General features: G+C 41.3%; 2 protein-coding genes across 2 annotated transcripts in view; one reads left to right on the top strand and one right to left on the bottom strand.

Annotated features, from left to right (window-relative positions):
• LOC122945408 (carboxypeptidase O-like) overlaps positions 1–26,696 on the bottom strand; it is a 158,895-nt gene extending 132,199 nt beyond the window's left edge. Inside the window, exons 1-3 of the mRNA XM_044304478.1 lie at positions 26,617–26,696; positions 10,947–11,022; positions 9,730–9,854 (exon numbers count right to left, since the gene is read on the bottom strand). Coding sequence (XP_044160413.1) covers positions 9,730–9,854; positions 10,947–11,022; positions 26,617–26,696 — 281 coding nt within the window. The remainder of the gene's footprint in view (positions 1–9,729; positions 9,855–10,946; positions 11,023–26,616) is intronic.
• On the top strand, positions 6,602–7,343 carry BBOX1 (gamma-butyrobetaine hydroxylase 1). The gene has a single exon (XM_044304175.1). The coding sequence runs from the start codon at positions 6,642–6,644 to the stop codon at positions 7,341–7,343; it is 702 nt and encodes a 233-aa protein (XP_044160110.1). The 5' UTR covers positions 6,602–6,641.
• Positions 26,697–26,921: the final 225 nt, after the last annotated feature.

Raw genomic sequence — 26,921 nt, 5'->3', positions numbered from 1 at the left:
ACATTTTACAGGGGTAAATTCTGACGGTAGAGAAGTGTAGGAGGTCAAGGGGGTAAAAAACTGCGTCAAGCAGCATTTGGATTCAGACGTCTGCTGGGTTCACTATTGTTTTTGAACATCAGATACAACTCTCCAGGATAAGGCATCCTGCACATGAACGTGTGCTGCCCATTGCCGTACTGCGAACCGCATTTGTGGATCCGCATTACATGGGCGCCGTTCCGTGGGCATTCCGCGTCATGGATTCGGACCCATTTACTTCAATGGGTCCACAAATCCGGAGATGCAGAATGGTGCGGAACGGAAGCACGAAATGAAAATCACACCGCATCAGCACTTGATTGCACTTCTATGGGGCCTCCGTTGCGTGAAAAATGCGAAATATAGAACATGCTGCGATTTTCACGCAACGCACAAGTGATTTGTGAAGATCACAGCTCATGTGCACAGCCCCATAGAAATGAATGGGTCCGGATTCAGTGCGGGTGCAATGCATTCACCTCAAGCATGAAAATCTCACCCGTGTGAAAGGGGCCTTAATGTGGTCTGCTTTCTACTCTCTAGAACAGATATTATAATATGAAACAATTAAGTGATACCCAAACGGTAAATTGCTCCATCTCATTAATATGGAATATGGGGACATTTATGATTTTGAGTTTTAAAGATGTAACAAGTGATTTTGCATGCAACATTTTGTGAAAGTTGGTTACAGATAGTAAATGAGCCATAATCTAGGTCTAATCTCACTTTCAGGGCCGATGAACACAGCTGTGGCCATTTTTGTGGTCCTCAAATTGTGGATCCGAATTTTGTAGAACAGAACGTCCTGCCCTCTATAGAATGGACCAGAATAGGACATGTTCTATTTTTTTGCGGGTGCAACGGAAAGGACATACTGACGTAGACAGCACACGGTGTGCCGTCTGCATCTTTTGAGGCACCATTGAAGTAAATGGGTCTGCATCCCATACAAAATGCGGATCGGATGTGGACAAAAAACATGATTTTGTGCATAAGCCCTTAGTCTTAAACGTAAACCGCTTTGAAAAGCGGAACAAATGTCATAAAATTTGACCAAATCTAGAAGAAGAAGAAGGGTTAAAGGGGTGAATAGAGGGACAAGAGTATAAAGGAAAGGGCCAATAAAGAGAAGTAAAAAGGGAGGAAAGGAGAGTCGAGAAGGGAAAGAAAAAAAAAAAAAAAAAAAAAGAGAGAAGGAAAAAAGAATGGCCCCAAAACGACGGTCGATTGACTCTACTGTAACAAAGCTGGGCTCTAAGACCCCAGAAAATAAAATTGATAAGTTCTTGAAGTCGCCCTTCCTAAATGAAAAGAACTTAGCCAAAACAAAGTCCTCTGCTAATCCGAAAAAATCTGCAAAAACTCCCCAAACCGACGAATTTTCTGAGGATGGTCTAGCGGAGGTAGACCAAGAAGCAGGGGGGGAGGACCTATCCGCTCAGATGCGAACTGAATATGACCCTTCTGTTCTGGATAAAATTCTCTCGGCTGTAGAGCACAATGGCACTCTGGTGCAGGAGATGTCTATCCAATTAGGGTCTGTACAGAGTGACATTTCTGTAATAAGAGAGAACCTGGTAAAGATCCGCGAGCGAGTCCTTAATGTGGAAAAAACTGTGGACTCTTTGCAAACCGATATTAACACACTAAAATCCAAAACTCTGTCCCTCGCCTCAGAAAACCAAGCACTACATAATAAGCTAGAGGACTTTGAAAATAGGTCAAGGCGAAACAACGTCCGTATAATTGGTTTCCCAGAGGGAGCGGAAGGCCGACACTTAGAGGAACAACTTAAAGATGTGGTCTTGCATAACTTAGGCAGTGACTATTTTTCTTCCATGTTTCAGATAGAAAGAGTCCATCGTATCCCAGGAGGGAAACCTATTCCAGGGAGGCCGCCGCGAGCAATCTTAATGAAATTATTATCATCCATGGATAGAGATATGATACTGAAAAGAGCAAGAGAATGTACTCCTATTGAGTACCAGGGCACTAGGTTGCTCTTTTTTCCTGATTTTGCTCGGCAGACTCAGGATAAAAGAAGAAATTTCATGGAGATAAAGAAACGCCTGGCATCAAAGGGGATTAAATATTCCCTACAGTATCCAGCGAAATTAAGAGTGATCCATAATGGGACTTCTCTTTTTTTTGAAACACCACAGCAAGCGCTGGACTGGATGGAGCAAAGGGATATTTGAAATCGTGCATTATTATGATTGAAATGTTGGAGGGGGGATGGAGCGGGGGAGGGGGGAGATTGGCTAGAGGTTAGAGGTTCGCTGATTGGGCGGATCAATAGAGAGGGGGGATTTTTTTTTTTTTTTTTTTCCTTTGGTTTGTCCCGTGTCTGTTTCCGTAGTACTGAAGGATGGCCACTAGAATTGTAACTTGGAATGTTAGAGGGCTTGGGGAAAGGGTCAAAAGGCAAGCTATTATGGATGCATTAAAAAGATACCTTCCAGCAGTCATTTGTTTAGTAGAAACTCATCTCACTAAAGAAACTGTGTCCCGCTTGACAACGGGATGGTACTCTCAATCTTACCATTCCACTTTTAGCAGCTCCTCTAGGGGCGTTTCAGTGCTGATTCATAATTCTGTGGACTTTATCCTTATAGAATCTTACATAGACGATCAGGGCAGATTTATCTTTCTGCATGGTAAGCTGCATGGGCATAGTTATATTCTTGCCTTCTTCTATATACCTCCGCCTTTTTCAATGTACCCACTGACCCAGTTGATGCTTTTTTCTGAAAGGAGGCCAGAATGCCGGCTAGTCCTGATGGGGGACTTCAATGCGGTTATGGACCCGAACAGAGACAGATTTACATTAGATGTAGATCGAGGGAGGAATTTATGTAATTCACCGTTGCCACAGTTTTGCTCGGAGGTTGGAGTGGTGGATATATGGGAACATCTTGGCGGAGGAAAGAGAGTATACTCTTGTGTTAGCCGGGGTGGTAGAGCAATGTCTAGGATTGATTTAGCATTTACTAACGAGAGCAACTTGTGCAATATCCGGAAGATACGATATGGGGTAAGAACAGTCTCGGACCACTCGCCCATGCTGGTTGAGGTCTGCATTGGGGAGAATAAGGATAATAGGGGGCTAGGATTTAAGCTGAATCCATACTGGCTTACTATTATGGATAACCCTCAGCCTATTAAACTATTGATATCCTCCTTTTGGGAGGTGAACTTCCCCTCTGCTGACATCAATATAGTATGGGACGCCCTGAAAGCATATCTGAGGGGGGTGTTTATAAGTGAGATTGCTGCAGCAAAGAGAACATTTAAGAAAAAAGAGGAGGAACTGGTCAAGGCTGCTGCAGACACAACTGAACGATTTACCAGCCAACCTTCCGAGTATAATAGGGAAGAGATGCAGAAGGCCAGTTGTTCTTTGGAGAAATATATAATAGAGAAAGCAAACCATAGAGTATTCTTTAAGGGTTTAAAATATTTTTCGGAGTCCGGACGCCCTGGTAAGCTTCTAGCCAGGATAATTACACAACAAGATAAGAAAAATCAATCTATTGTCTCGATTCGTAACACAGTGGGGGAAATTATAACAGACCCAGAAGGAATTGGAGATGCCTTTTTAAAATATTTCTCTCATATATATAGCTCCTCTCCTGGCTTGTCATCTGATCTGGCGACGCAGTTCTTGAAGAAGATTCCACTTCCTACTTTAAGTGAAACCCAAATAGAGTATCTGGAAGAGGAGTTGTCTCTTTCGGAGCTCCAGGAGGCCTTGGGATCTATCTCGGGGAACTCGTCGCCAGGGATGGATGGCCTTCCATACGAGGTTTACCGCAAATACAGTGATGTGATTCTCCCTCAGCTACTAGAGGTTTTTTCCCAAGCAATACAGGGAGGGGGTTTACCCTGCTCTATGATGGAAGCCCTTATTGTTCTAATTCCCAAAAAGGATAAAGACCCTATAGAAATGAGTTCCTATAGACCAATTTCTTTACTAAATACTGACGCTAAGCTACTATCAAAAGTTCTGGCTAGGAGGCTCTCGCGGGTTATGCCCACTATTATCCACCCAGATCAAAACGGCTTTATGCCAAAGAGAGGCACCCATCATAATTTGCATAGGTTATTTATGAATATTCAGTCCCCGGGGTGCAGCTCCCGCTCCATCCTGTCGTTGGATGCTACTAAAGCCTTCGACAGGGTGGAGTGGATTTTTCTCTGGGAGGTGATGAAAAAAATGGGATTTGGTCCGAGATTTATGTCGATGGTGCAGTTACTATATGGCTCTCCAGTGGCCAGGATCAGGATCAATGATACGATCTCTGAGAGTTTTTCCCTAGGAAGAGGTACCCGTCAAGGATGTCCTCTTTCCCCCCTCTTGTTTAACATTTATATTGAACCATTAGCAGTTAGTATTAGGCAAGACTCGCAGGTGTCCGGCTTTGGTGTAATGGGAAAGCATGATCGTGTATCCCTCTATGCAGATGACATCTTGGTTTTTGTCCATCAAACAGAAACCACTCTCCCTCGAATAATGGATTTGGTGGGTTCTTTTTCTGCTCCGTCCGGTTTGCAGATTAATTGGGAGAAGACTGTTCTCCTCCCTATAGATGAGCTGCGAGGCGACTGGGACAACCAGCTAACAATTTCCGATTCAATAAAATACCTGGGGATTTTAGTCTCTGCCGAACCTCAGGAATTCTTACAACTCAATTTGATTCCCCTTTTGAAAAAGCTGAGGCTAAAAATTAAGATATGGCAAAAAATCCTGCCCGCAAGAGCGGATAGAATCTCTCTAATAAAAATGGTAGTGCTGCCCCAGGTGCTTTATGTCCTGCGCAACTCGCCTGTATGGATCACGGACAAGTATTTTAGATTGATAGAGCGGATGATTAATGATCTATTATGGGGGAGGAAGCGCGTGAGACTGAAGGCACTTTATTTTTCTATGCCCTACAATCAGGGAGGTCTCAACCTCCCTTATTTTAAGGGCTATTTGGTGGCTTCTCAACTTTGTTTTTTTAATGATTGGGAAAGTAGCCATTTCTGCAACAAAGTGGTGAAAGACTCAGGTTTTTCGGATTTTTTTACTGTATTGGAGTCCGATTATTTAGCAAACCCACAGACTGGGTATACACTTTTTTGCAGAATGGCTATAAAGACGTGGTTAGTTATAAGGAGCTGGTGTGGAGTCAAGGCATCACTTATTTGTACCCCACTGTGGCATAACTCAAAGCTCTTGGAGTTAGGGGACTTGCGTTGTTGCCAGTATTGGAGGACTAAGAATGTTCAGTACTTATATCAGGTGGTCAGCGGCGGACAAATCCTGTCTCTGACGGAGCTAAGACAAAGATCAAACCTGGGCGAGGTGGCTTGGTATGCATACTTTCAATTGAGGTCAGCACTTTCTACTACTTTGAATAGTCACCTTTTCTCTATAGATACTCCACAATTCTTACATGATTTATTCTGTAAAAAAACTGTCACGAGAATTAAAATATCACATTGTTATAGACACTTAATGAAAGAATTTTTTTTGGGTGTTCTTTCTCCAGGACAAAGATCCTGGTCTTCTGTACTTTTAGATATGGGTCCCCCAGATTGGGAGAATATAGGGGAAAGTTTAAAATCCGTTTCACACAACTTTAATCACACTGTTGTACAATTTAATATTTTGCACAAAATATATGTGACACCTAGGTGGTTATATAGGAGAGGACTTAGAGCCTCCTCTGACTGCCCACGCTGTGGCAATTCCGAGGCAGATCATTTACATCTGTTTTGGGATTGCCCAATGGTGAGCAGCTATTGGAGATCGGTCCAAATTAATTTGGCTCGTAAACTCAATATTGATGTCCCTTTGTCCCCCAGGATATGGGTCCTGGGAGATTTATCAGAGGTTAATTACCCGCCTATAAAACGCCAACTATTGATCAAGGTAATGTTTTTGGCCAGGCTTCTCATTTCTAGATTATGGTTTTGCTCTTCTGCTCCAGACTGCAACCACTGGTTAAGCTTGGTCGAGAAAGTGAAAAGTTACGAGAGGATTTTGTATAAACAAAGAGGATCCTATTTAAAGTGGGGCAAATTGTGGGCAGACTGGGACAAGCCTAAATAATTAATTTGTGTTCTTTTTTTTTTTTTTTTTTTTAAGGATGGGTTAGCTAAATTGCATGACCAAATCCACACCAACCAAGTATTTGGGTATTGTAATGGTATTTATAACCTCTAAGGGTAGGTTCACGCGGAGTTTTTTGGCGGATGTTTTGAGGCAGATTTTCCTGCAGGTTTTTCGGCCAAAGCCAAAAGTGCATTTGAAAGAAGTCGGAAATATAAAGAAAGGACTTGTACTTCTCCTTCCTGCCGGATCCACTTCTGGATTTGCCTGGGGGGCATGCAGGAAAATCTGTCTCAAGGCCTCCTCCAAGAAAACCCATGTGTGACCTACCCTTAATCTACGATATTCTTTGGGCCACAATATACTGTCACATTCAATCATTAGGTAGTCGATAATCAAAACAGGCACTATTGTAGATATATGTTCCAGTCTCTTCTCTTTCCTTGAAGTAATTGAAATATTTCTTTCCTTTCCAGACATCTTACAGTGGAATTTTAAGAATTGTGAAGGCTGATACACAATGTGGTCTACTGTAGCTAAATATTTATTACGGAGCAAACTCCCCTTCTCTGTAGCACACACAACACTAAAAGTCCAAAGGAACAAATGTTCTCCTTGTAGTTCTCTTCTGTATGTCTCTCGCTGGCAGCATAGTGCTCCTGTATATGAACAGGCTTGTCTCTCTGAGACCATTATTCGGAACGTGGAGACTTTGGATGCTCAGCGCTTTGTCTGTGTGCACTGGGAAGATGGAGGACAAAGTCACTACCCATATGTGTGGCTGAGAGATAACTGCCAGTGCCCCGAATGCTTCCTTCTCTCTGCAAAGGCAAGAAAACTCCCGATTGAGAATTTGGATGTGAACACCGGTCTAAGAACAGTCAATCTGACTGACACAAATAAGGTGTCCATCACATGGCCGGATAACCACCAAAGCGAATTCGATGCCAAATGGCTGAAAAAGAGATGTTTCTCTAAAGAGTCAAGAGCAGAAATGCAAGAGGAACTCTTTCTTCAAGAACATCAGTACTGGGGAAATGATCTGAAAATACCCACCCTGTCCTATGAAGACGTCCTGCGCTGTGATCGGACAGCTTACGAGTGGCTCTGCACCCTGCGGAAAGTGGGAATTGTACTGTTGGAAGGCGCACCTGTGAAGCAGGGAGAGTTGGCTACATTTGGCAAAAGGATAGGCTACATGAAGCATACTTTTTATGGGTAGGTGTACGCTCTGTTTATCATTAGTATTTTGGAAATGGTCTGAACAGAATGAAAGAATGATCTGAACTTGGACGTTTCCATAAAGCTATTTCTCAATTAGCAAAACCTTGGAAAGATCTTGGAATAATGGTATCTTTTATGAAGTTTGTTTGCAGAAGAGTCTGGACAGTATTTCACATTTCTGAGATTAAATTACTCATCCAGTCAAAAAAAAAAAAAAAAAAAAAAAAAAAAAATAACAGTTTTGCTATATATTCTTGTTTTAGAATATTATGAATATTCGAAAAAACTAAGTTATAGCAATATAGCGAATATTAAAAAAAATGAATATAGAACAATTTAGCTAATATAGTGCTATAATCTTCTTTGTCTAATAGTTGTAAGTTGAAAATTTTGCAATAAAAATTTGCATTGCGTAAATTCGCATTATGAAAATTTGCATATTACACGATCATTACCTTGCCGATTTTTCGAGTAAAGAAAAATCGTAGAATATAATGAATATTCGAATTTGCGAATATTCTATGAATATTCTACAAAATAATGAAATATGACCCCTGCCGCTCATCACTACTGCTTTTGTGCAAAATTTTTAGGTTTTAAGCAGTGCTTTCCATTTTTTAAAGCAGCGAATGGTGCGGAGCCAGTGTAGTTGGCCCATCACATTTGTTATAATCTAGTCATAGAAACAGGCATAGAATATATTGGAAATCTACACACCTTGCTGGTGTCGATTTCCGCTTTGGAGCATGACCTGTACAGATGCGCCACAACTGTTATGATGCATGCTTCTCCTTATAATTGTAGCGTTTCTGATGCAAGCAGAGGAAATGTTAAGAGCGTGGCCGATCTGATATTAATGACCTATCCAGAGTACAGGTTGTCAGTATTATAACACTGCACAACTCCTTTAAGTGATAATATTTGCTATATCCATATATAATTATGAATTGTGGATTTCAATATTCCTGTTATGGTACAACCACACAGTGCTGTAGTGGTGCATTTGGGGCCTGGCCATTCTGCAATTGAGTACTGCACAGCTGTAATCAGAAGGGTTAATTTCATGTCTCTCCCTACCAACTAATGCAGCTAACAGATACTGTATACTGAAACTTTTTATCAGTTCTGCCTTGCATGGATGGCACTAGGCCGCATACCAATTTGCTAAAGTTTAGAGCATGCATGGTTCTTCTACACCTGTATACCAGGGCTCTTAGGAGTTTTACATTTTACAGGGGTAAATTCTGACGGTAGAGAAGTGTAGGAGGTCAAGGGGGTAAAAAACTGCGTCAAGCAGCATTTGGATTCAGACGTCTGCTGGGTTCACTATTGTTTTTGAACATCAGATACAACTCTCCAGGATAAGGCATCCTGCACATGAACGTGTGCTGCCCATTGCCGTACTGCGAACCGCATTTGTGGATCCGCATTACATGGGCGCCGTTCCGTGGGCATTCCGCGTCATGGATTCGGACCCATTTACTTCAATGGGTCCACAAATCCGGAGATGCAGAATGGTGCGGAACGGAAGCACGAAATGAAAATCACACCGCATCAGCACTTGATTGCACTTCTATGGGGCCTCCGTTGCGTGAAAAATGCGAAATATAGAACATGCTGCGATTTTCACGCAACGCACAAGTGATTTGTGAAGATCACAGCTCATGTGCACAGCCCCATAGAAATGAATGGGTCCGGATTCAGTGCGGGTGCAATGCATTCACCTCAAGCATGAAAATCTCACCCGTGTGAAAGGGGCCTTAATGTGGTCTGCTTTCTACTCTCTAGAACAGATATTATAATATGAAACAATTAAGTGATACCCAAACGGTAAATTGCTCCATCTCATTAATATGGAATATGGGGACATTTATGATTTTGAGTTTTAAAGATGTAACAAGTGATTTTGCATGCAACATTTTGTGAAAGTTGGTTACAGATAGTAAATGAGCCATAATCTAGGTCTAATCTCACTTTCAGGGCCGATGAACACAGCTGTGGCCATTTTTGTGGTCCTCAAATTGTGGATCCGAATTTTGTAGAACAGAACGTCCTGCCCTCTATAGAATGGACCAGAATAGGACATGTTCTATTTTTTTGCGGGTGCAACGGAAAGGACATACTGACGTAGACAGCACACGGTGTGCCGTCTGCATCTTTTGAGGCACCATTGAAGTAAATGGGTCTGCATCCCATACAAAATGCGGATCGGATGTGGACAAAAAACATGATTTTGTGCATAAGCCCTTAGTCTTAAACGTAAACCGCTTTGAAAAGCGGAACAAATGTCATAAAATTTGACCAAATCTAGAAGAAAACGGATTCTCTATGTAATCCTTCTTTTTAAATAGCAGGAATAATATACAGTTGTTTAATGTACATACTTAAATGGTATATGCTGTTGAACAAGGTTTTCCTTCATCTTCTGCACATAGACAGATTGGACACGGATATGTGCTTCTCCTCCAGGATATATGTCTTGTATGATATCTGGCTTCCACAGATCAAGCTAGATAAATATAACATTTTAAAATATATTAGAAAATAGTTGTATAAATCTAGTCATATAAATACCGTATATCTATAGATGATTACTACAGTATGCAGGACATATTGCATGAAGCTGGTCTATGATATCTTGTGTTAGGTAGCCCTCCTCTATAAGGCCTCTTGCACAGGGCCGTATTGCGGCTGTTTCATGCATTGGGGACTGCAATTGGCCCATCACAGGTCCCCAATGCACAGACCCCATCCATGCGGCAGCTGCGCTGTATCCAGACCCATTCAACTTGAATGGGTCCGTGATCCGTCCGCACCGTAAAAAAATAGAACGAGTTTTTTTTTTTTGCGGTGCGGAGGCATGGACAGAAACACTACGGAAGCACTCTGTAGTGCTTCGGTTGGGTTCCATGCCTCCGTTCTGCACCGCAGCTCAGGATTACAGACCCATTCAAGTGAATGGATCCGCATCTGTGATGCGGGGAGCACACGGCCAGTGCCCGCATATTGTGGACCTGCTGTTTGCGGGCTGCAATACAAGCCACTGCTGTGTGCATGAGGCCTAATATTGAGACAGCTACCTAACTGCATGGATCTGATTTAACTGCGTTTTTACACACTCCATACAGTATATCAGAAATAGGAACAAAAGGAGTCTTGGAAGCACAAGGAGCATTCATTTTGAATATAAGTTTCACGCTTTAAAGTGAAGTTAAGATTTGTTAAAATAAATTTTAACTGAAAAAACTATCAGAAGCTTCCTTCCCACATAGTTTTTCTTTACAATTTTTTTCTTTTGTGGCAAAAAAGGAAACACCCTGGCTTATGTTTTTCCCAGAGGCATCTATTTAACAGAAAAACAGAAAGTAGAAAAACACCAGGGGGAAAAAAACACACTACACACTGCTAAAATAATAAAACCCACCTAAATGACTATAAAAATGCTATGAAAATGCACTTGAAAGTCATGCCTTTTTTTTTTCAAGAAAAACAAAATGTGTTTACAGAAGCTTTGTAGAGCTTCCTGCAGTCTTTATAAGTTATGGTGTGCCACAAAAGGGTAAATTTGTAGACAAATAATAGAAGGTGAAAAGATTCTTACCCGCCATTGTACTGACAGTTCTTGTAGGTACTGCACCTGCTGTGGTGTCTGTGGTGTGACTTTTAGAACTTGATCACTAAAATGATCAAAATGTGCAATTATTTACTCATAAAACATGAATCTATTTTATATAAATGTGAATGTATAATTTCTATTATGTATTATAATATGTTATAGACAGCCTTTATTGATTAACTATGTTTCAACAACTCAGGGTGCTGATCTTCTACTGATTCAGCACTGGAAAACTAGCATTTTCCACTGCTGAATCCACATTCAGAACGGCATCAACAGATTTCCATTGACTTCAATGTAAAAAACTCGACCATGTGCACACATCGTAAAAACCCTCAGTGAACTTTAAATCTACACATTGCTATTTGAAAGAAGACTTTACACCTGTGAGCTTCATAAAAATGTTCCAGGTAGACATTTGGCAAAAATTATAACATTTGTTAACAGACAGGATTTTTTAACATTTCAAATATAATAGCAGTACAATAAGGCAGCCATGGGGGCCTTCGTTAGGTCCCTCTCGGCTGCTGGGGAAGCCCAGCAGAAGCTTATGATAGTGTCACTAAAGGGGTGACTGAAGGTAATACCTTCCTCTGTTAAAACACCTAGATGTTATATGACTGTGATCAGAGTTAGGCTAGGGCTACACCACAACATTTACTGTATGACTAAGTTCAGGACGTGTGCCATGCACGGCACATGTGTCATTTTGCCCTGTTTCAGTGCGCTCAGATTGGAACCCTTGTTGTACACCACTGTCAAATTGAACAGGGTGAGCCACTGATCGGCCTGTGACCGGAGAGCTGAAATCAGTGCAAGACCAGTGTGGCTCTTGGCTTCCAAGAAAAACATCCACAGCACAGCATGGTAATCTCTCCTCTGGGATGTCGATTAGGTTCTGGGGAGCTTAGGGGTGGCAGTGGAAAAGGCTAAAGCAGTGGAAAAGGAGGAGTCAGCCGAGGAGGAGATGTAGAATGGAGTAGGAGAAAAATAAGAAAATTCAGGCCTGCATGCAATCCGTGGCGGTAATGCCAAATCCACATGGGAGCCACAGGTTACATGCTTGATGGCTGCCAGAAGGTTCAGTAAAAGTTATGTATCTTGCCTGCCCATGTTTGCTAGACCACATGTCTGTGGTCAGATGTATCTTGGCACTGACACTGTGTGCCAGAGATATATTCACTTGCCGCTGAACGGGGACCTTCCATTGAGGAGTGCCAATGGCCACAAATTTTCTAAAGGCCTCCGAGGCCACCAATTTATATGGCAGTAGTTGGCGGGCTATCAGTTTCAACAAGCCAGTGGTCAGCCGTTGGGCAAGAGGGTTATCCGGCATCATAATATTTTTATGCTCAAACATTTGGGCCATGGAAGCCTGCCTTATCCCAGTTGAACGCGACGATGGCATGGTGGAAGGTAGAGTCGAAGACAAATAGGAGGAGAGAGGAGAAGGAGAAGAGGCAGGACGTGGATCGCCGGGAGTGTGGCTTTGTGGGTTTTGACGGCGTTGCTCCCACTGGGCTCGGTGATGGGAGGCCAGGTGCTGTCTTAAGGAGGTCATCCCTAGGTAAGTGTTGGGATTACCGTGACTTATGTGTCGACAGCACAGGCTACAGATGGCAGCACCATTGTCAGCAGCTGACACGTTAAAAAAAGCACACACTGCGGAGGCATGTGCAAGTGTCCTGGAAGCGCCAGAAGTGACCGTGCATGGTGGATAGCTAGCTCCAGATACACTTGCAGTCTGCTTTTTGCCTCTTGTGCCCTGCGAGCTGTGCCTGCTACTCCTGCTTCTCCTCCCTCTCTGCTGCTCTGTCTCTCCCTCTGAATTCCACTCCTCTTCCTCTCTTGTGGGCACCCACATGACGTCCATGGACACGTCATCATCATCACCTTCACCACCACTGACATTTAAGATCTCAGCGTAAGCAGCAACAGCGGGGACCTCCCTCTTTGGGCTGATCTGGGTACTGTCGTCAGACTGCTGAATGGCGGCCGTTGCTATCTCCTCTTCCTCATCTCATGTCTCGAATGGCTGCGCATCGGTAAGGTCTGGAAATGGATGGGAAAATAATCCCTCTGACTCGTGTGGAGGGGCTAAGGTGGTGGTGGATTTGGGTTTGCACACAGCAAAGAGTGATGAGGGTGCAGATACAGAATATGAGGAGGGTGCAGAAGAGGAAGGGTGAGTAAACCACTCAACCAACTCTGGTGCATCCTTTGAAGTAATCGCACATGCTTTTTACCAACTTCCCACTTAGTCTCCAGCCTGATGCACCTGCCCGATCCCTACCACCCCTGTGGAACGGCCTGCCTCTTCCTGTGCCTGTCATTTTCAAAATTGCCTTGTGCCTAAGCCCTTAGAGAAAAGCAGTATTTGTGGAAGCAGGTATATTGCAGGCCTCAATCAATATTTGGTGGAAGCAGGTATATCTAACTCCTTAGGCCTCATGCACACGACAGTATTTTTTCACGATCCGCAATACGGGGTTCCGTTGTTCCGTGATCCGTGTCCGTTTTTTCTTCCGTGTGTCTTCCTTGATTTTTGGAGGATCACCAGACCAGAAAAGTGAAAAACAAATCTAAGTCAAATTTGCCTTGAAAATGATAGGAAAAAACTGACACGGATCACGGACGCGGATGACAATCTTGTGTGCCTCCGTGTTTTTTCACAGACCCATTGACTTGAATAGGTCCGCGAACCGTTGTCCGTAAAAAAAATAGGACAGGTCATTTTTTTGGACGGATAGGAAACACGGATCACGGAAGCGGATGACAAACGGTGCATTTTCCGAGTTTTCAACGGACCCATTGAAAGTCAATGGGTCCGCAGAAAATCACGGAAAACGGAACAACGGACACGGATGCACACAACGGTCGTGTGCATGAGGCCTTAATTAGTTTTTTGGGGGGCAACTGGTATATCACGCCAATTGCAATTAGTTGTTCCAATAGCGTTTGTCCCTCTATATAGCTGCGGTATCACAGCAGAACCACACACTATTGCTGCACAGTACAAATGCACTATATAGGAAGTATATTATAGGTATATCACACCCCTGCCTCAATCAGTTTTTTGGGGTGGCAACTAATATATCACACTAGTTGCAATTAGTTGCTCCAATAACGTTTGTCCCTCTATATAGCTGCGGTATTGCAGCAGAACCACACACAAGTGCTGCACAGTTCAAATGCACTATATATAAAGTGCATTATAGGTATATCACACCCCTGCCTCAATCATTTTTTTGGGGGGACAACTGGTATATTACACCCGTTGTAATTAGATGTTCCAATAGCATTTGTCCCTCTATAAAGCCTCGGTATCGCGGCAGAACTGCACAAAACTGCTGCACAGTACTAATGCACTATAATATACTTTGTATGTTAGAAAGTATATTATAAGTATATAACACCCCTCTGTATATCTCACCTATCGATAGCACACCTATACTTATCCTTAAAATGACTTTTGTGTCCCTATTAGCTAGCGTTTGGTGTCCCTAAAAGCTTGTCCCTGCTCCACAAAGCAACCTCTCCCTACACTGACAAAATGCAGAATATAAAATGGCAGCCAGATTGGGTTCTGTTATATGGTGGGGGTGTGTCCATGTGCTAAAACTTTTTGATTGGCTGTCCTGTCCCACCTCATGGATGCAAAAGAGTATGGCGCGTGCCCGAACATCGTCATATGTTCGCATATTCACCGGATTGCAAACGCCTCCGTCGGGCAAACCGCAAGGCCATCACTACTGGAATGTATTGGATAACACTGCCACAATGCTGCCAGTGTTATCCAATACATTCCAGAACTGTAAGGGTTACATAGCATTATAAATCAATATAATGCTAAGTGAATCCCGTCAGTGCTCGGAGGTCAGGCAACAAAAAAATAAAATCGCTGCGGGAGGAATGCTCATCTGCAAGGGGCCTTAGGCTGGCCCCATGTATACACCGAAGAAAGTTCTAACTAAATAGTGCAAATGATGTATGTAAAACATGGATGTCGCCAAGGGGTTAAAATATTAATTAAAGTATGTAATTTGAAAAATATTGTCATAGTAAAAAATGCAAACAAAGTAAATTTGAGAGTAAATGACAATTCGGTGAATAATGGCATATATTAAAGGCTAGAAAAACTTGGTAATTCCCAACATAAAAAGTAAAAAGAAATTAGATAAGATGTCAATTAAAAAATAAAAGCATAACAACTAGGACATTCTGCCAATACCTCCTTTTGTTGTGTTTTATTTATTTATTTTAGATTTGTGCTGATAGACACTCAGATAGTTAATAGGAGCTTGAGTTGCTATTATGAAAATAAAGGGACTGGAGAACTGAATAAAAACAATAAGGCCTCTTTCACAAAGGGCGTCGCATGTGAGGGCCGAATAGGATGCGTGTGTGTCTCGGGAAAATGCACAATTTTTCTGCACGAGTCTAAAGCGTATTAATGCGTTTGGCACGCGCGTGAGAAAAATCAGCATGTTTGGTACCCACACCCTAACCTGGACTTCTTCACAGAAGTTTGGGTTTGGGTTAGGTGTTGTGTCGATTTTATTATTTTCCCTTATAACATGGTTATAAGGGAAAATAATAGCATTCTTAATACAGAATGCTAAGTAAATTAGGGATGGAGGGGTTAAAATATATATATATATTTTTTTTTATTAAACTCACCTAATCCACTTGTTCACGCAGCCCGGATTGTCTTTTTTCTTCTTTTTTTGGTGACATAAAAGGAAATGGACCTTTGGTGACGTCACTGCGCTCATCATATGGTCCGTCACATGGTCCATCACATGGTTCATCACCATGGTGATGGACCATATGATGAGCGCAGTAACATCACCAAAGGTCCTTTTCCTCCCAGGTCATCAAAGAAGAAGAAAGAAGACGAGCGGGCAGCACGAACAAGTGGAGGAGGTGAGTTAAATTTTTTTATTTTATTTTTAACCCCTACATCCCTAATTCACTTAGCATTCTGTATTAAGAATGCTATTATTTTCCCTTATAACCATGTCATAAGGGAAAATAATAATGTTCTGGTCCCATCCCTAACCCCGTCTCCTAGCAACCATGTGTGAAAATCGCACCGCATCTGCACTTGCTTGCGGATGCTTGCGATTTTCACACAGCCCCATTCACTTCTATAGGGCCTGCATTGCATGAAAAACGCACAATATAGAGCTTGCTGAGATTTTTACGCTATGCAAGTGATGCGTGAAAATCACCGCTCATGTGCACAGCCCCATAGAAATGAATGGGTCCAGATTCAGTGCGGGTGCAATGCGTTCACCTCACGCATTGCACCTGCCAGGAAGACTCGCCCGTGTCAAAGGGGCCTAAGGGTTCATTAACACGTCCGTAGTGTATTGCGGATCTGCGAATTGTGAATCCGCAATATACTGGGCCGGCACCCCTATAGAAATGCTCATTCTTATCCACTATTGAAGACAAGAATAGGACATGTTCTATTTTTTTCGGGAGCTGTGGACTGGAAGTACGGAGTCACGGACCATTAATGCGGATGCGGACAGCCCAATGTGAGCTGTCTGCATCCTTTCCATCCCCGTTGAGAATGAATGGATCCGCACCGGTTCCGCAGAATTGCGGAACGGGTGCGGACCCAATCTACGGACGTGTGAATGGACCCTTATACTGTTAGATTGATTTAAATTAAGTTTGATACATTGCAAGTAAAGAACATAAGTATCCTTTTTAAGAGTTAATCTGTGCCAGGATGATCAATTTGCAGTACTCCTCAAGTGATCTTAGTCATTTATGTTTAACTATTGAGACATTGAGTTTAGCTTTTGAAGTATTTGTTGGCAGGATATGGTTTTATTACTCTGTAATGTACCCACCTTTGAATTCCTCTGTAATTATCGTTGATGTATCATTTACGTGTAAAATGAATACATTTGTAAATAAGTCATGAATGACTTTTGCAATTCCTTGTTTATAGGGTCATAAAGGAAATAAATATTTTAGTAATACTTAAGCACAATGTTTGAAGATTAAGGTTAAATATGACCATAAAGGCATCACTGGATTATATAAGTATATTTTTAAGAAACATATCATGCCCTTCTGACATGGCCCTGTCAGTAAACATTTTCATTTTATGAGTCTTTATTTGGCTTAAAATGTCACAAGGTTCATACTTGTGCATTTTTATATCCATCAGTTTAAAGGGTTCATCTTGGAAAAATGAGGTTGTTTGTGAGTGGGACTTTTATAGGTGTACTCTCTGTAAAAGTGTAGTTTCTGGCCGTTGATTTATTTTATTACATATATTTATACATTTGGAAATACAGTATGTAATAAAAAGCATACAGTGCATAAAATGTAGGAATATAATCAGAAGCCCTCTAGCTTTATATCTATAAATGTATAGGAAACATAATGTGGGAGATTTATCATCTACCTTGTGCCTGAAAAGTGGCGTTAAAAAGTCACAAACTATGGGGCACATTTGTTAAAACGCGGGTCTTAATAAAGGCCCTTTTCTGGGGTGGTTCCGCCAAAGTTATGAAGTTATGTCTGCCCTGTCTTTACTCCAGTCTTGATTCCTGTCTGCCTCGTTTCGGCATCCACCACTACCCCGCCTGCAAGCTTGCCTAGTGTGTCCAGTTCAGTGTTTAACATATCTGTATTTCCAGTATTAGAGACTGTTCTGACTGCCTCTGTGACTGTGGTATGGTTTCGTTGCATTTCTGCCTTTCAGTCAGGTTTCCTACAGTCAGGTTCTGCCAAAACTCACATAATCCTTGTAAGTGACTGCATTTTCTGTACCTAGAGCCTCTGGTACTTGCACCAGAGTCCCTGACTCCAGTGGGTCAGCTGCCAACTATACTGAGACTATCCCAAGAGATACCATAGTGGTATGGTTACTCCCCTGCAGCGAAGTACAGATTCCTGTACAAGAATTAAAGGTTGAATACAAGGGGAGTGCCGGAATAACTTCTTTAGGTTTTAGCCCAAAGAAAAAACTGTTAGTTGGCCCAGTGACAGGACCAAATATGACAATAATATATCTGTGTCCTCAAGAAAAGCAATTTAATAAAATGTACAAGAGAAGAATATATATATATATATATATATATATATATATATGTAGGTCAAAGAATGCCAGCAGCACACCACGGATGTCAACAGAAAAAGTGTAGTTTATTCACCCAGAGTCAGCAGCGACGTTTCAACAGCTTGTTGCTGTCTTTCTCAAGCTATGTGCACATGTGCTACAAACATGCACTTTAAAGGTGCATCAATTAGAAATATAATTAAAGCAATTTATCCATACAAGGAAGAATACATAAGTTCCATAATTCAACATACTATATAAAATACATGAATTGTGTCCAAAGAGTTACAAAATACAGTACATGTGTGAAATATCAAATAAAAATACATAGTGATGATAATATAAGGCCAGTACTGTAAATACCCTTAATTAGTGCAGGTGTGTTATGCATAATCACCACATTAAAAACTCACGATCAGCTGATGCTCAGTGCAGAGCCGGCACCATGATCTCGGCAGCGTCCCTGTTCAGTCTCTGCGCATGCACAAAATAATCAAATCGCGCAATACTACGTGCGCTGAGAAACTGATTAGCGACCACAATGAAGATGGCCGGACCTGTCTCCCGGTCAATGTGCGCATGTCCATGTGCAAGTATCGGCCTCCCATCGATGGTCACGTGATTCGGATCACATGATCGGATATCAACAAGTGCATGACTGTTTTAAGTAATCTGCGTATTAAAGCATAGGTCTGGAAACCCGTATATCCTGGGCCCCCACAAAGAAACAAATGTGGTGATCCAGGACCTGATATCCTATCAACCTAATAACTGGCAACACTAAGACCCTGGCGTCCAGCGGCAGTGATTGATCGCGTCAGCGATCCAACCACTGTCAAACTGAGGAGGTGGCGACATCGCAAGGGGCCTCCCTGTGAGACGTCGCCCACTTCATTGGACCACCTATCCCCCCGAAAAACAAGCGCACTGGGTGTAGATGCCAGAACTGGATAAGTAGGGAGAAAAAGAACAACAACACTTTACAGTGAGAACCATATAGATATAATCTATGGGTAGGTTCCGAACTGTCATGGAACATGCTCTACATCTGTACTGGAGCAGCAGTCGAGCCATCAGATGCGTGGGTGAGGTAAAAAAGAGCAATGGGTAGCCACCCAGATCAATGATGTTTCTCCCACCACACAGAGCATCAGTCTTGGCCATGATCGATATGTAAATCTAAAAACAAAAAAATTCAAAAGCGAATAAATTGGATGTTATGTACACATGTGCTCTCAACCTATAATGGGGGGTGGGGACCCATGTGTGACACGGGAGAGACAACACTACTCGACCCTAAAGTCGACATTCAACCCATTGGGCTTCAAGGTTTTTAAAGTGAAGATCCAGAATAGCTCTCGCTTTTTGAGGAGGGCTTGTCTATGCATTCGTTGAATGATCAGAGATAGCATTCAGCACGTGCATAACAAAGCTACTACAACCAATCCTAAATTGGTCCCCAAAAAATCCCGTATTCCCTTCATCTCCCAGCTTTCCGCTGACAGTCCGCAAATTGCAGCTGTCATTCAGAAACATTGGAGGATGATAGGGAACAGTCTCCCTCAGGTCGAGGAGTTTGTTACACCTCCTTTATTCTCCTACCGCAGAGGACGCAATTTGGGGGATAAATTAGTGAAATCTGACGTAGGTAGTGCCAAGACCAGTGTGAGAGCAATGTGTGGCTCTACGTGGACTGGCTGCTACCCATGTTATCACTGCTTCAATTGCAACCTCATGATGAAAGGGAATACGTTCCTCAATCCGGCTACTAACAAAATGGTTAATATCACCCAATATTTGACGTGTGATTCGTCCTACGTGGTCTACCAGTTGACTTGCCCTTGTGGCAAGTGGTATGTTGGCGAGACTACGTGGGACGTGAAGACACGGTTAAATCAACACCGGTACTCCATCCGGAAGGAAAAGATGGATCCACCGGTGTCTAAACACTTCAGAAAGATCTAAGATTCTGTATATTGGAACAGATAGAATTGGAAAGGCGTAGGGGGGATAGTCAAGCCCTCCTCAAAAAGCAAGAGCTAAAAAATTCTTCTTTTGTTTTTAGATTTACATATCGATCATGGTCAAGACTGATGCTCCGTGTGGTGGGAGAAACATCATTGATCTGGGTGGCTACCCACTGCTCTTTTTGACCTCACCCACGCATCTGATGGCTCGACTGCTGCTCCGGTACAGATGTAGAGCATGTTCCATGACAGTTCAGAACCTACCCATAGATTATATCTATATGGTTCTCACTGTAAAGTGTTATTGTTCTTTTTCTCCCTACTTATCCAGTTCTGGCATCTACACCCAGTGCGCTTGTTTTTCGGGGGGGGATAGGTGGTCCAATGGAGTGGGCGACGTCTCACAGGGAGGCCCCGTCCTCAGTTTGACAGTGATTGGATCGCTGACGCGATCAATCGCTGACGCTGGACGCCAGTCCCGGTTAATATGTGCATGGAAGGGTTTTAGTGTTGCCAGTTATTAGGTTGATAGGACATCAGGTCCTGGATCGCCACATTTGTTTCTTTGTGGGGGCCCAGGATATGCTGGTGTCCAGACCTATGCTTTAATACGCAGATTACTTAAAACAGTCATGCATTTGTTGATATCCGATCATGTGATCCGAATGACGTGACCATCGATGGGAGGCCGATACTTGCACATGGACATGCGCACATTGACCGGGAGACAGGTCCGGCCATCTTAGTTGTGGTCGCTAATCAGTTTCTCAGCGCACGTAGTATCGCACGATTTGATTATTTCGTGCATGCGCAGAGACTGAACAGGGACGCTGCCGAGATCATGGTGCCGGCTCTGCACTGAGCATCAGCTGATCGTGAGTTTTTAATATGGTGATTATGCATAACACACCTGCACTAATTAAGGGTATTTACAGTACTGGCCTTATATTATCATCACTATGTATTTTTATTTGATATTTCACACATGTACTGTATTTTGTAACTCTTTGGACACAATTCATGTATTTTATATAGTATGTTGAATTATGGAACTTATGTATTCTTCCTTGTATGGATAAATTGCTTTAATTATATTTCTAATTGATGCACCTTTAAAATGTATGTTTGTAGCACATGTGCACATAGCTTGAGAAAGACAGCAACAAGCTGTTGAAACGTCGCTGCTGACTCTGGGTGAATAAACTACACTTTTTCTGTTGACATCCGTGGTGTGCTGCTGGCCTTCTTTGACCTTTATATTACCTTGGACCCCGGTGCTGGTTCACACTGGCCTGATTTGCACCCGTATTTATGCAGTGTGCTGCATCCTCATTTTTTCAAAGCATATATAAATATATATATATATATATATATATATATATATATATACTAGCAGAAGCACCCGGCTTCGCACTGGTATGTTTCACCTATTTCATTTAATACTTGATATCGACAGTACCCCCCCCCAATGACCTCTACCGCACCCTGCCTCTTTAACTGTGAACTCCACAGTCCCCCACCCCTTAACACTGACCCCCCAAAGTGCCCCGCCACTTTAAAATGGGACCTCCACAGCAGTGCATCCCCTTAACTTTGACCTTCACAGCAGCCCGCCCCTTTAACAGTGAGTTTCACAGCCCCTTACTCACTTGATAGTGACCTCCTTAGGGGCCCGCACCCTTAACAGTGACCCCCATAGTATCCCGCTGCCTTAACAGTGACCTCACAGTACCCTGCTGCCTTAACAGTGACCTCCACAGTGTCTGCCCCTTTAACAGTGACCTCCACAGCGGCCTTCCCCCTTAACAGTAACATCCACAGTGAACGCCTCTTTAACAGTGACCTCCATAGTGCCCGCCCCTTTAACAATCACCTCCACAGGGCCCTGCCCTTTTAATGCTAGGGCTATATGTCGACATGTGTCATGTGACATTTTGTCTCAACAATTTTTATAATGATATAAAAATTGGCTATAGTGTAGCACTGCGACACGCGACATGCTGCGATTGCGACATGACAGTTGCAAAAATCCATCCAAGAGGAATTTTTCTGTGACTGTCACTTCGCAATCGCAGCATGTCACATGTCGCATTGCAACACCATAGACCAGGGGTGGCCGACTCTTTGCCGCTTCAAGTGCGGCTCTTGCGGTGGAGATGGGAAGCAGCTGCGCAGCCTAATAGAGAACATGGCATGCACCACTCTCAGCTCCTACCATGTTCTCTTCACTAGCACAGTGTAGAAGGAGGAAGTCCCTCCCTCTCCACTGTGACGTGGCTGCCACCTTTGGGAAGATAGCAGGGAGGAGAATGGAAGCGGCTGTGCCACTGCACCACCAATGAATGTAATTAATTCAAGTATAGGAGCCAGCGGGTGCCGGTGGCGGTATCACATACCTGGCCACAATAACAGGGCATGCAATCCGTGGAAATTAACCCCTCAGGTGCCGCACTGGGTTCGATGTTTGGGTGGGTTAAGAATTCCATTATAGGTTCTTTTATAATGAAAAACTGAAGCCTCTAAGAGGCAGAATGGCAGAATCTGTTCTTGCCTTATAAAATATATAATAAGGAATGTGCCAAGACTTTGGATGAGGTGTATTTGATTTTCAATGCTTATATATCTACATTATATATTTGTGGCCCAGAATTATCCAGTGTTATGAAACTACATGACTTCACAGTTTAGAATTACCTTTTTTGGCAGCACCGGTGACATGCGTTTAGAGCGTCTGACGTAGCATGCCAAGCTCCGTTCCCGTCTACCTGTCCTGAGATCGCTGCGTGCCATGTGAGAACGTCGAGACTGGGAGGATGCCCTGGGGTATGCCGCCTCATTCCATGGGGTTGTGGAAATGCTAAGTATATGAATAGGGGCCAGGGAGTATTAGAGATGAAGAGTATGGCCTTTTGACAAGAGAGGAGAGAAGAGGAGGTTCCATTGATGGAAGTAAGCATATAAGAACTACTTGGGGAAATGTATGAAGCTCTGTTTTGCTATTATTATAACAGCATGCACTCTCCTAATAACCCCTTTGAACTAATCTCTTCACAAGGACGATTGAATTACAGCGGTTGCTAATATATTAACTCGTCAACTCCCAAGTATAACCCTAATCTCTAACTGACCCCAAAACAAGCAAATAATTAACTAACAAACAGACTAATCAATTGTTCTATCTAACTATGTTTGGTAAAACAGATCTTCCGAAAAGTCTGGATGAATAAGTGCTGTTTGGTGAAAAGAACTGGGTTTTAATGCACTGGAGAGAAATAGAAATGCTGAAATTGAGCTATAGAATTGTTTTTTTTTTGGTGTATTTCCCTTTTTTTGTTTTTTTGTTTTGTTTTTTAGGTGGATGCTTGGAGTTTATTAAATGCAGAAGAAAGAGTGTATTCCTGTTACTCAAAAACACATCAAACTTGGTCATAGAAAATTGTTGGAAATAAATAAAATATGTTCCCATGGCTCTATCAGATCATTGTGCCATTGTTATAGAGATTGATTTCATGGTTAAGCAGGGCCCTTTACTATTTAGGTTTGACCCCCATTGGTTAACCTTGTTAAAAGATAAAGAAAACATTAAGGTAGAACTGTCTTTTGTCAGGTTAATAAAGATGCTACTAACAAGCAAGTGATATGGGATGCGGCAAAGGCTTTCCTGAGAGGAATATTATTTAATAAAATAAATTATTGGAAAAAAAAGCTAATTAAAAAATTAAGATAGCAGAACAGAAGTTAGAAGAAGCAAAAGTGAGTTGTGCGATTAATCCCTCATTAGAAAAGCTGAGGAGACTGGGTAAAAGCTTGGCGAACATAGTTAAAAATCTAGAGAAAAAATATTGGATAGGGCAAATAAGAAATAATAAGGGTCAGATTGTTAAAACCCCGGATCAGATAAGTGAGGTTTTTGGGGCTTATCATTTAGATTTATATAAATCAAAAAAACTATATGAAAGAGTGGAATTATGTCAATATTTGAATGGAGCGTCCTTTAAGAAATTGACAACAATTCAAAAAGAACAATTGGAGAAAGAAATACAGCTGAAAGAGTTAGCAAGGACTTTGAGATCAGTCAGGGATGGGAAAGCGCCAGGGGGAGATGGACTTCCATTTGAGATATATAAGGATTTTAGTGAAATACTCCTACCAGAATTAAGGGAAACCCTGTGTGAGGCTATGAGGATATGAAGTTGCCTGATTCAATAGAAGAAGCTGTTATTGTTTTAAATCTTAAGGCTGGAAATAATTTATTAAAACCAGAATCTTATAGACCTATATCACTGTTAATACAAATATTAGCTAAAATCTTGGCGGATAGATTAGCAAAAAAAATAAAAACAATAATAAAGGAAGATCAAACAGGATTTATTTCTGGGAGATTGATAAATTCCAATATTTGGAGGGTGTTTACCAATATAGAGGGAAATAGAAAAAAAGATCGTAAGAAAGATATATTATCATTTGATGCAATTAAAGTGTTTGATTGTATAGAATGGGATTACTTATGGGAGCTTTTTAAATGTTTGGGTTTTGGAGATAATTTATAAGTTGGATTAAGTTGACATATTCAAATCCTAAAGCTAGGGTATCGCTGGATAGGGGGATGTCCCTGCCCTTTGCCCTTTCAAGAGGCACTAGGCAGGGTTGTCCCCTATCCTTGCTTCTCTTTGCAATTGCAATAGAGCTTTTGGCTATAGTAATCTGTGAAAATGCTGAGATGAAAGGATTTCAATATATATATAATATATAGAAATATTAATGAAAAATAACATTGTACGCTGATGATATTTTATTGTTTTTGGGGAACACTGAGGTGAATTTAAGTAAAGTAATGGGTATAATTAATATGTTTGGATATTTTTTCAGGATTGAAAATAAATTGGGAAAAATCACATTTGATGCTTTTAGGTGAGGAAGTTTTGAACACAAGTTTAGATGTATATATAGTTGGTAAGGGGGATAGTTTCAAGTATTTAGGAATAAATATAAAAAAAATTGGGGCAGTATGTAACATTAAATGTGGCCCCTCTGTTAAGGGAATTGAGAAAGAGAATCCATATATGGAAAAGATTACCACTATTAATGATGTGTCAAATTTTTCTGGTAAAGATGGTTTTCTTCCCAATATTTTGTTTGTATTGCAGAATGCCCCAGTGTGGTTGCTGAAAAATGTTTTCAGGATGATTGATAAGGAAATTAGGGAGTTTATCTGGAAGGGGAGAATATCTAGGATAAAACAAGAAATACTTCAATAACTTGTTAAAGAGGAAGGGGGGTTGTCGCTCCTGTATTGGTATTTATATATTTTGGTAGCACAATTTGGGAATATGAAGGAAGGGTAGGTAAGTCCAATGTTGAAATTGAATTTAATGAAAATGGGGGATAAGGCCAAACAGGGTAAATTGGTGGAGGTTTTAGAATATGGTATTTTGGTGAATATAAGCACTGATAATCAAATATAATGGATTATGTTTTGAGAAAAATTAAAAAAAATTATGGGTGTAAAAGGTTATTTGGAATACAATCCAATATGGAATAATGTTAATTTGAGTAAAATTCAGAAAATTTCGAAGTATGTAAATTGGAAAAATAGAGGAATATATTTATTGAGTCACATTTTTGAGGTTGATATATTGAAGGACTTTATTGAAAATTTAAAAAAAGATTATTTTAAGTATTTACAAATTAGGGATGCAATAAATTCATCAGCTGATCCAGAGAAATATGAAAAATCCCCTTCTGAGAATATTAATAATTTTCTTGGGAATAATGAGATTAAATGTAGTATTTCAAGAAGCGACAAAATATTAATGTATTAAGGGAAATGCAAAGATACAAATAGTAGCTAAAGGAAAATGGAAAAAAGAGGTTGATGACCTGTCAGATGACAAGTGGAAAGATGTATTAGGCAATAGGCCTTTGGTGTCATTAAGGGCCTCACACGGGGTTTCTCAGTTCTTTCTTATTCATGGGTTACGTCGCTCACCTTTATTATTAAAAGAATGGGTTTAAGTACTACGGATACTTTAGATATTGGTCTAAAATAGCAGCAGTTATAAAAAAAATTCTAGGAGTACAAATATATGGTGATCCTGTGGCTTGAATATAGCCCCCTATATTCAAGCCACAGGATCACCATATATTTGTACTCCTAGAATTTTTTTTACAAAACATTTGGGTTTGCGGAAGGTGGTGAAACAAGTACTCTGTAAGCTGTTGTTTCAGGCAAGATTTTGAGAAAATGGATTGAAAAAGACCAGCTTTCCGTGAATGAATGGAAGAGATCTGTGAATAAAAGGATAAAAATGGAAAGGATAATATATAATAAAAGGGGAATGAAGGAGCGTTTTAGTCAAATGTGGAACAAATGGCTTAACAAAATATGAGCCCCCCCCCCCCCCCTTTTTTTTTCTCTCTCCTCTCTCTCTATGGGGTATGGGGTTGGGTAAAAAATAGAGGTACATTGCTGTGCTGTTTTTTTATTTTTATGATACATTTGAATAAATAAAATGAAAATAAAAAGTAAAGAATGCCTTTTTTGCAGATGAATAATAATAATGATTTGGCAAATAACAAGACACAATATTTTCACACTTACCCATCATACTTAACTTTAACACATCTCCCTTCATATAGCAAGAATCCCAGCAAGCAGATGGTCCAGGAAACATACTTCATCCTTCCTCTTCAGGACTTAACGTACTAGGTTAGATAACTAAACACATTCAGTCTGACTGTTATGTGCTCATGTATTCAGGTATAAATGTGTAACCTTGTTAACCTGTGTCATAAAGATAATGTTATCTTTGTTATCTACGCAATTAAAAGATAACATGCTTAGGTTTAAGATACTAATAAATTTGTACTGTCGGTTAAGACAGTAATGCAGTGATGGATTTGTAC

This window comes from Bufo gargarizans, chromosome 8 (assembly GCF_014858855.1).
Source record: "Bufo gargarizans isolate SCDJY-AF-19 chromosome 8, ASM1485885v1, whole genome shotgun sequence".
Taxonomy (NCBI): Eukaryota; Metazoa; Chordata; class Amphibia; order Anura; family Bufonidae; genus Bufo; species Bufo gargarizans.
The sequence above is the reverse complement of the archived record's forward strand: the minus strand, read 5'-3'. Positions and strand labels throughout refer to the sequence as shown.